Genomic DNA, 11212 nt, shown 5'->3' with positions numbered 1-11212 from the left:
CTTAAGGAAATAGGTCATATCTATTGAAGGTGGTCAAGCTCTCGAGATTGATTTCTTGGAAATTGCTTGTTGACAAAAGTGGTTGAGAGGGTTTGAGTAGTCAAGTACATGAGGAGCCCATCAAAGATGAGATTTTTCATAGATTTTCAAAATATAAGGATTTTAAAAGATTTTTAATCCAATCTTAGATTGTAGATTTTCAAAGATTTCAAAATCTTATCTTAAATTACACCAAACATTTGATTTGATATTTCTACGATCCGAAGAATGTTTAGAGGATTTTAAATACCCTCTATCTTATTCTATCTCAATTTGAATAAAAAAACCTAAACACAGCCAATATCAACGAGTTAGAGTTGGAATAATTTACTTCTCTAGCCCATTCACTTCGTCAAAAAATTAAAATTAAAATTAGTTTTTCGACTCGCTTCCCCAACGTGCATTTGAGCCGTTTATGTAGGTGGGGGGTCTTGTATATGCATTAGCCCCACATGCACATGCACATGCACCCGGTGCATCCAAGATCGTTCTTCGGATGACTGGAGAGAGCCACGACACGTAGGCAAACCCATGCTTACGTGTCCCCTTCACGTGCGTTGTTCCCTGTTGTTCCCTGCAAAACAACAACCTTTGTCTGTCCAGTCACCATCGAAGACCCCTCCCCTCCTCTCTCGTATAGAGACATTTTCACAGAACCTTCTCCCTGTTTTCCCTCCCTAGTCAATGCTTTTCTTTATCGCTAATTAATTATTATAATATTCCAGCTCACCAATACACGGCGGCCCCACAGATTGATCCTCTATTAGACTCTTCCTCTTCCTTTCTCCATCGTTAATTGCCCCTCCCATCGTTCTCGTCTTTCCACTGTCTCTCTCTAATGGGGCTGCTCGCTTCACCTTCGCGACAATGGCGGTTCCTCCTCCACCCTCCTCTTCACGACCATCTCCTGCTCGCCTCCTTCGCCCGCGCCGGCCTCCCGGGCACGTGGGAGCTGCTGGTGGCCGACGCCGGCATCGCCTCCATGCACACCGCCGTCACCCGCTTCAACACCGTCGTCCTCCTCGACCGCACCAACATCGGCCCCAGCCGCCTCCGCCTCCGCCTCCCCCACGGCGGCTGCCGGCGCAACCCCCGGGACGCCGTCCTCAAGCGCGACTGCTACGCCCACTCCGCGGTCCTCGACCTCGCCACCAACCGGATCCGCCCCCTCACCATCCTCACCGACACCTGGTGCTCCTCCGGCCAGTTCCTCCCCGACGGCTCCCTCCTCCAGACGGGCGGCGACCTCGACGGCGTCCGCAAGATCCGCCGCTTCGAACCCTGCGACGCCGGCGGCGGCTGCGACTGGGTCGAGCTCGACCACGTGGAGCTCGCCGACGGCCGGTGGTACGGGACGAACCAGATCCTCCCTGACGGGTCGGTGATCGTCGTCGGCGGCCGCGCAGCGAATACCGTCGAGTATTACCCGCCGCGGGAGGGCGGCGCCGTGTTCTTCCCCTTCCTCGCCGACGCCGGGGACAAGCAGATGGACAATCTATACCCGTACGTCCACTTGCTGCCCGACGACCACCTCTTTGTCTTCGCCAATGACAGGGCGGTTTCCTTCGACCACAAGCTCGCTCGGGTGGTCCGGCAGTACCCGCCCCTGGAGGGCGGCCCCCGCAATTATCCTCGGCCGGCTCGTCCGCGATGCTCGCCCTCGACGGCGCCTACGACACCGCCGTGATCGTGGTCTGTGGCGGGGCCCGTACGGCGCGTTCATCGAGCGGAACACGGACGAGCCGGCCCGCGGCAGCTGCGGCCGGATAGTGGCGACGGCGGCCGAGCCTTCCTGGGAATTGGAGGACATGGCGTTCGGCCGGATAATGGGCGACATGGTAATGCTCCCCACCGGCGACGTCCTGATCGTCAACGGAGCTCAGGCCGGCACGCAGGGGTTCGAGATGGCCTCCGACCCGTGCCTCTACCCGCTCCTCTACAGGCCCGACCAGCCCGCGGGGCTACGGTTCATGACGCTGACCCCAACCACTATCCCCAGATTGTACCACTCCACGGCGAACCTGTTGCCGGACGGGCGGGTCTTGATCGCCGGGAGCAACCCGCACTACTTCTACAAATTCAACGCCGAATTCCCGACGGAGCTGCGCATCGAGGCGTTCTCCCCGGAGTACCTGTCGCCGGACCGGGCGAACCTTCGGCCCGCGCTGGACGACATCCCGGCCGCGGTCCGTTACGGGGAGGCCTTCGACGTGTACGTGTCCGTCCCGTTGCCGGTGGTGGGAATCGTGGAGGTGAACTTGAACAGCGCGCCCTTCGCGACGCACTCGTTCTCCCAGGGTCAGAGGTGGTCAAACTGGCCGTGACGTCGGCGGTCCCGACGGCAGCGGCCGGTACAGGATCGGGTGCACGGCGCCGCCGAACGCGGTGGTTGCGCCGCCCGGTTACTACATGGCGTTCGCGGTGAACCAAGGCGTGCCGAGCGTGGCATGCTGGGTGCAGTTGGCGGCATAGTCTCTTTTGGTGGGACCTTTTAAATTCCCACGTCATGTCATCATTTTTTTCATATTTTTCTTGTTTTAATCGATGGGCGAAAGGGATAATGGACAGGATTTTTGGCATCTCCACTATAGTCCATTCAAGATCATTTTCTTTTTAATTTGAGAAATGGCAAGTGCTTTTTGTTTCTGCCTTTAAGGCAAAAGTGAATGCTTTGCAATCTGGCCCTTGACACTATCGATAGGCGATCGAATGCGAATTTTACCGTTTTGTCTTTGGGACAAGGCACTGCTTGAAGTCCTTTCAATTAGGAACGTTGGACGAGCCTGCCCACCAACGGTTGGAAACAGTTAAAAATAATTAGAATCAACATAAATATGATATGACAATCATTTCGCACCACCTTTATATGTCACATGGATTCATTGAATTGTCTAAATCTTGAAGTGAAAGGTACCTCATCTTCATGGACCCTTTCGTACTCTCATCATTGACTAGACGCACCCACTAAAATGTATCTTTATCTTAAAGCTTCCTTTAAGAAAGTCATGATTTCTAAAGGTGGAGCCTTATGAGAAGTGGTGCGCAATGAGGTCTATTAAAGAAGGGTCAAAGCATATATAAATTATATATGACGTCACCCAGTGAATTCATATTTTTTCCCATTAAAGTTCTTATCAATCCATTAGTTTTTATAGTTTTATTTCCATTAAAGCTCTATCTTTTTGTGTTTTTATGCAATATGGAAAATTGTGCAAAAATGCCGAAGATACGTTAAAGTAATCATTAATTAGTCAAACAACGAAAGTCAATAAATCAGGTACATGGGTTGAATTTTCATTTAATTGATATTGGTATATATATTTATTTATTTATTTATTTATTTTACAACGCCTAAATGTGAGCTGAAATGAAGAGAATAGATCATTAAAAGTGTCGTTACTTTTGTATGGTATATTTTAGTGCAAAAGTTTTCGTTGGATTATTTCAGTGTCACTTTGGTTAAAAAAAAACAAACACTTAAATGCAAATTTTAATTTTGGATGTCAAAATATGGCGTGTCGATATTATAAAGGTTTTTCTAGCCAACATGGCTCGTTGAATATTCAATGTTGCAAAATTCAATGAAAAAACCCTAAAACGACATTGTTATGCATAAACCCAAATTAACATAATTGGGGACAAATCCTCTCAATTTTGCCCTCTTCTTCAACACCTTTTCAGAATAATGATTTTGTGGCAAAATTAGGAGCTGAATCTTGCAATGAAGACTCTTGAATCGGTTCCTACTCAGGAATAAAAAATTGGACCATTGGGATCGGTTTCCCACTGTCTTGAATTGGCCACCGGACCAAACCAACTTATCAGTTGGTCTGGTTCCAGGTGGGTAAAATTTTCCTTGATATCAATAACATTATGGTCTAAAAAGTACCCTTCTTCCTAGAAAGCCAAGGGGAAAATTTTTCCTTTGTTGTCCTCAAAGTCCCAATTCAATCATATTAACACTTTTATCAACAACTACCTCTCCCACTCCATATTATATTAACAAAAACTTCTGTAAAATCCTTCAAACTTCTACTCTAAGTTAAGAAACGATTTAGGTTAGCCGAGGACTTCATTATGCATTGCTCAAGTTTAAAGGAAGTAAGGATTAGATTCAGTTTTTTTAGTGTTTTATAGATATGTGTCGAGACCAATTTTTTTTTCGGGGTGTGAACCACCTAGGGTTTGGCTAATGGATTGTTAAGCCTAAACTTAACTCGGCCTCTCCCATACCACCCGCGACTTTCAGTTCAAGTTCTTAACATGCAAATTTTTTTTAATTCGGAGTCGCCACTAATCTATTTTTGGTGGGTCGATTAAACCCAAGTAAAGTAATAGGAGTTTTACTTTACTCCTACGAACCGAGATTTGTGAGTCCGGGACTTGGTTACACTAGATTTCTCTAATGCCTTTTGGTACCATTCTTTTAATTTCAAAAATGTTTTTTGCAAAATGAATTGATTTTAAATTCTAATATGTGAGGTGACCATGCAGTGCGCAAAACCACCAATTTAACACTCAAGAAAGCAAATGAATAAATTGCAGGACTTACCTCATAGCAACGAAAGCATCTGCGTTGTTAGTTTAGAATTCACATCATTGAGTCTAAATATGATTTCTAATTAACACGCAATTTTTGTTTTGTTTTCACTTAATTAATGAAAATCATGCAATATGCAATGCATGCCACTAATTTAACATGAAATGATATGACATGGCAACATGACTTAGCTATATGACCTAAGCAATATGACATAACTAAGCATGTAGTCTATCCTAAGCATGAGATGATTTATTCTAAATAATTTTTTTATTTCCCATGAGATTTGAAATTAAAAAATGCAACACTTAAATATGCAATCTAAATTAATCTAATGACCTAATTCTAATGACGTGTAATTTTTAATTAAATGGGCCTAGCCAAAATACTAAATGACATGCATCTCAATTAATCGAACCCTAATGACGTGCATATGACAATTTTTCTTTTTTTCCTAAAAGAATGCATTTTTATCCTAAATAATAAAACCAAATCAACCTATGGCATTTTTTGTATTTTTCATGAAATTCGAAATTAAATAAAATGTGAAAATTACCTAATTAGATTAAGATCCTATTTAATTTATATTAGAATTAGGTTGAACCACATCCTAATTTAAACTAAAATATTATCTTAACCTAGATAATCCTAAAATGCAATCTATCTAATATCTAAACTTAAAATGAAACATGAAATTTTATTCTAATATGCAATGACGCAAAGAATGCATTAATTCTACATGACATATGCATGATGATTTTTGTATTTCTTTATAAAATCCAAAATTAAGATTGACGCATAATTAAACGTGCAATTTAAATTAAAGAAAATCTATCCTAAATTTATGCATTTTTTGGATTTTTTTTATTTAACAAAACAAATTTGATTCAACCAACATGACAACAAATCAGATAAGATATGATCGATATCCACAAATTGACGAACCATATCCCGCGCATGAGATCGGGTTGGCCAATTTTTAAATAAATCGCGAATCGAATCTCGAGCGGGAGATCGGATTGGCGATTTTTTCCGTGCGATTGCGAGTCGCATTTCGAGCATGAAATCGGACTGTCAATCATGTGCACGTTGCGAAATTAGGAAGATTTCCTAATTTAGGAGGCTACTCGAGTTGCGAATATCATCATGGCATATCGGGAATTTCCATCATGTGCACCAATGAATATATCAAATAAGGAAACAAAATTTTCGGAAATTAGAATAGACAATTTTTACCTATCCCAAATATTGCTTCCAAATTTGGTCTTCGAACGGCGGTTCGTGATGACCAACTATGCTTCCAGAGCAAGCCGGCAAGGCATCTCAGCTTGGGATGCTTGAGCTGGTAATTCACGGTGTGGTGCTCGGTTGACTACAAAATCAAAACAAGTGTGCGGCGAGGACTAACGCAATATAAAAGATTAAAGAATTAAACCCCAAACCCTCGGCGTTTCCCTGCTGCCATGCACCCCTATAATTCTATTTTTTATCTAACCCCCTTCTCCCACCGAAAACCAAATTTCCACCGCCTCGCTACACAGAGGCCAATTCTTTCCCACGTGTTTGCCCTTTGGCTATAACTTTCGGGAACTTCATGAGTGGCCGTGAATTCAAATATTCCATTGAGAATTCTCGTATTTTTCTTCTTTGATTTCAACCGGTAGCGTTGTGACTTGATGGACGCCGAAGTGTGAACACGAGTGAATTTCTTCACGGACGATATACTCGAGAATCATAGGGACATGGCCACCTGGTCATCGGCGCACAAGTCAGCCTGCAAAACAAAGAAATTCAACAGCACAATCCGAGTAGCGAGTTGTCGAGGCCGGGGTCATTGATGAGGGTAGCCACTGGTGGTCCGGCTCTTCTGGACGGCAGGTCTTCGGCTGGTGCTCAGCCCGAGAGATCACGGGCAAAAGTCGGTGACGGATCGCAACGAGGCTTTTTTTGCGGTGATGCTTCTCAGCGTGATGAAACAACTCCTGGTGGTGAGCTCAGGGTTGGGATTAAAATCTGTCGGAGCAATTCACATGGTGTCGGCAACAGCTCAATAGGGTAGCACTCATTAAGAAGGCGTTGCGGATGAAGAACTGAGGCTGCACAACGCCAAAAAGACGGCTGGAACGGTATTTTGACTTCGCTTCTATCGCCACCTTCGTGAAAAAGGAGTCTTCCTCGGTATTGCCTCTCTCTTCGTGAGTTCTCTCTTTTTTTGCGGCCGTGTGTTCTCAATTCTGTGGCCTCCTCGAAACTCTATGCGAAAACATTTTTATAAGCTGAAGATTAGGGTTTTATTTTCCTTTTCAAATCAGCATCCGCGAAGATTTCTTTTTCGCACGCAATATCACTTTTCTTTATTTTCCACATCTCCCGATTTTATCACCTAAAGATAAGATTGCAACCCGATTTTCTTAAATTCCAAAATCCACCGTAATATTATTTCAAATCTCAATTTAGGTAATTCTTGTCATTAAAAGAAAACGGGCTCGGGCCAATTTACTTGCTTCGTGGGCTTAGTCCGACCTGCCAAATTAAAGCTTAGAACTACTAAATCAAACCCATTTGTCACCGACCCAATGTAAATGCAAATTAAGAAACAAATGCACCTAAAACTATATGCTATGCAATTAATTAATTAACTAATATTTTTTTAGGGGTTAAAATTAATCCCTAATTTTTTAATGCAACTAATAATTAAAAGGGTCACCAAAATTTAGGTGTCAATAATATGTAATATAATTACAAAAACATTAAAAAAAAAAACAGGTCCAATCCAGTCTTGTCCGGTTGGTCCAGGTGGCCGATTTTATCCCTAGAATAGGGAATTGGGCCGAAATTCACCAGTTCATTTTAATGGAACTAGGAACCATATTGGTGACCTAGGAATTGCCTAGAACTGACTAGTTTCGTCAGGTCCAGATAATTCTTTTTCCTCACTCTTGCAAGCAACTCAAGTTTGTGTCAAGAAAGCCAAGCTGCTCATAAAGTCCAGCAGTCGTAGATGAAGGCCAGGGAGTAAAAATGGAGGAGATGAGCTCGATTGACGGGGGAAGAATCTGGGAAGAATCTCAAAAGAGGTGGCCATCAGCAGAAGAGGAAAACCGAGAATCCAGGAGCGGAAGATGAAGGTGAAGGAGCCAAGATCCTGAAGATGGTTCGATGGTGAAGATGAAAAGGAGGACGAATCTGGAAATGGAAAGGAAATCTCGGGGGAAAAAATGATTATTTCCTCCACGGCCGAACGAAGAACCAGCATCAAGATGATGAAAATGTAGATCCTTCCCCAAAATCCAGGGGGCTCCGTTCTCTATTTTTGTCTGAATCGTGGAGAAGAAGAACGGGCAGGAGCGTGAGGAAGCTAAATTTGAAGGTTGGGGCATCGTTTTGTTATGAATGGTCAACTCATTGTTCACGTTGAACTTTTTTTTTTTATAAATAAAAACACGTGTATAAATTAACATTTTATAAAAAAGCCATGCAAGACTTTACAGGAAATTATCTTCGGAAGCACTTAAGTGGTCTTTTTTTTTTTTCTTGGTGTAGCACTAAGGTGATCTATTCTAGTGTCATTTTTCTAAAAATGGGATTGGTGTAAATAGAGAACACTTCATGAAATAGAGAAAGAAGAAAGAGATGAATGCCAATATTGCACAACCAATAAATATCACCGCATGAAAATTTATTAATTTATATCAATGATATTACGGCGGACAATTTGTATTATATCGTTATATTGATATGGACAATTTGTGTCATTTCGCTTTGTTATAAAACATTGTAATGTGATTGCAAACTATTGTTTAGTAAAATGGATGACACGTGTCATTTACTTGTCAATGATCAATTTTGAAATCATTATGCCGTAGTGGTACTCGAATTTGTATTTCCCGGTAAATATCCATGTCGTGTTTGAATTGTGTTTAGATATCGTTGTAGGAATTATTAAACCTAAATGAGATATGGTAAATTGGGCACATTAAAACCTATTTTGATAGGTAGAAATTCCCAATCTATATTTTTTGCACAAAATTATCAGATAAATTTTGAACAGCTTTCAAAATCCTCGCAATACGTGATGGTCTAAAATTGATTTGTTTGGAACTCATTTACCATAATTAAATGTCAAGATAAGTATATTAGGAATCTTAAAAATTGTCACAAAAGAACAATTTATTTTTTAAAATTTTCAAAAAGTGTAATCAAATTGTGAAACTTGTCAAATTGGTACAATTAATTTTTTTTTCCTTAATTCTATTCATTTTGGCTAGTAGAAAAAATATTGATGTGATTTTTTTCTTAAGACACATGACGTAGTGCAATCAAATGTTGATGTGAATTTTTAGAGAATTATAAAGAAAATGTAAAAAGAATAGAAAAAAAATTGAATAAAAAGGTAGAAAATTAAAAAAAAAAAATGAAAAAAAATAAAAGGCAAGACCATCCTCTACATTAATCAAACTCATTGTCTGATCTCGAGTTTGACATGGTGGTCAAGTTGGCTTTCAAGTTGGTCACTAATCGACCCTAGCCTACCATGAACAAATCCAACCCGACTCACCATTCCAACATCCTCCGGAGACCGCCGTTGACTTTGAATGGTATATGCAAAAGTCTAAAGAAAGTTTAGTTCTAGATATGAGTTTTGACTTCAGTACTTTATAAACAAGTGGAGTAAAAGTCTGAAAAAAAGAAGAGTTACGGTAAATAAAAAAGAAAAAAAAAAAAATCAAGTAGGGACGACCGAGGACTGATTACCGATACTACCATGGAATTGATCTAACCGACAATAAAATATTCAGTGATTAACAAGTGTCACGTCACTAGCTCATGTGGTGACTATTTTTTTTTTTTTTTTTTTTTGTGTAAAATAGATTCACTTACAATTTGACACTTGTCTAAAATAAAAGAAAACCTATCTCTCTCTCTCTCTTCCTCCTCCATCTAGTCACCACCTGTCTTCGTGGTCGGCTTTGTCTTTCTAAGAATGACCCTAGTACGCCGTTTCTCTTTTGGATTTTGAGTTCGCAATGCTGCCCATCACAGTGGCTCGTCCATGGCATCTCGACCTCGCCGTCGAGACTGGCCATTGATGAGCCACCATCGCTAGATCTGAAGGCATGGCTCCAGATCCGGAAGTTCGGCTCTGTTTGTGGTCTTACATCGCAAATTTTGTGGTGAGCTTTGTCAAGGGTCTTCACCAAATCTGGAAGTTTTCGGGTCTGTCTAAACCTCTATGGTCGGCTCCATCAAGGGTCGCAATCATCGCGGCAGCCTTCGTCAAGCTGAGCCACTCCCTCTATTTTGCCGTCAAGCTCATGGTCTCCGTTAGAGCCGTCCTGACCAGATCCGAAGGGTTGAGGCAGGTGCCATAACGAAAAAACTTGTGCTAGGTACAACCTAAGAAAGACCGACACTCTCCGAAAGCCTTCGTGTCGTGTCTGATACTCCGACACGTGTCTAACACGCGGTCAACGAGTGTCGAGGAATTCGACACGTGATCAATTTTAAAAATTTTCAATACTTGAGGAAATAAAGATAAATATATGACATTTACCAAAAAAAGAGAGTATAAATATATGAAAATAATAAAAATAACAAAAATAGAGGGGAAATAAGAAAATTCTACCTCAACTTTCTCAACTATAAGTTTTGACATTCTCGTGAGTGACGATGAAACGTCCATCATCTTGCTGTGGTATTGCCCCGTCACCCCACAGACTTAAATAGTGATTTTTTATTTTTCTTCTTTCTGCCTCTCGTAGGCATTGCTTGTGAATTATCACTTTTGGTCTATGTTATTAGCTTGTGAGTTATAAACTCCGAACTTTGTTTGGGACTATAAAAATCTCACTAATTTCCGATAAGTGTAAGGAAACATGACATGTTCTTTCAAATTTACTTTTTTTTTTTGTGTTTGTAATTTTTGAATTTTTTATTCAATCTTTGTTAAATTAAAATAATAAATGACATTAATAAATATTAAATTAATATTTTTAGTATAAAATAATTCTATACTCTTTTTTATTATTTATTTTTATATTTATATATACGTATTAAAACGTGTTGAAATTTTTTATTTTTTAAATGACGTGTCGATTCCGTCGATCCATGTCGATCTTACATAGTGCAACAGTCACAGCACATCAATGGGCGTCGAGGATGGAGGTTGCGAAGACCTGTGCGGTGGAGATTGCTGAGCCGGATTCTCAAGTGGCTGGGCAGATGTTGATTGTAAGAATGACAAAGAAAAACAAGACTTTTAATTTTTTTATTTTATTTGAGACATGTCAAATTGTAAGTGACAGTCTCTTTTTAATCAGAAAAATACTGGCCGCTCAGCTAATGACCCGGCACCCGCTACCCAGTGATAAGCGAATTGGGTGGGGACAAGGGATGAGTTATAGACAAAAAAAAATTAAAAGATAAGGGCGAACTAGGGGGCGATTAGAGCTACTGCCATGGAATTAATCAAAGCTACTCATGATGGGTGACGACAGCACAAACTGGCGAGCGTTACCTTGATGTAAATCTTCAACTATTCATACTCTAAACTGTGAAGACTGATCTCACGGAAGCAGGTAATTACAGTGCACTTTACTCGCTACTCAGTATTCATATTCGGGTCAGGTCCAG

General features: G+C 41.3%; 1 protein-coding gene across 1 annotated transcript; it reads left to right on the top strand.

Moving 5' to 3' along the window:
• The first annotated feature begins 843 nt into the window (after window positions 1-843).
• LOC104433071 (aldehyde oxidase GLOX) lies at window positions 844-2706 on the top strand. The gene is given in 5 exon segments (XM_010045708.3): window positions 844-1670; window positions 1673-1747; window positions 1750-2343; window positions 2346-2369; window positions 2372-2706. Coding segments are annotated over 5 exon segments (1626 nt in total). The 5' UTR covers window positions 844-877; the 3' UTR covers window positions 2512-2706.
• Window positions 2707-11212: the final 8506 nt, after the last annotated feature.

The sequence above is a fragment of the Eucalyptus grandis genome, chromosome 1 (assembly GCF_016545825.1).
Source record: "Eucalyptus grandis isolate ANBG69807.140 chromosome 1, ASM1654582v1, whole genome shotgun sequence".
Lineage (NCBI taxonomy): Eukaryota > Viridiplantae > Streptophyta > Magnoliopsida > Myrtales > Myrtaceae > Eucalyptus > Eucalyptus grandis.
Note: the sequence above shows the minus strand (reverse complement) of the source record. Positions and strands in the feature narration are given on the sequence as shown.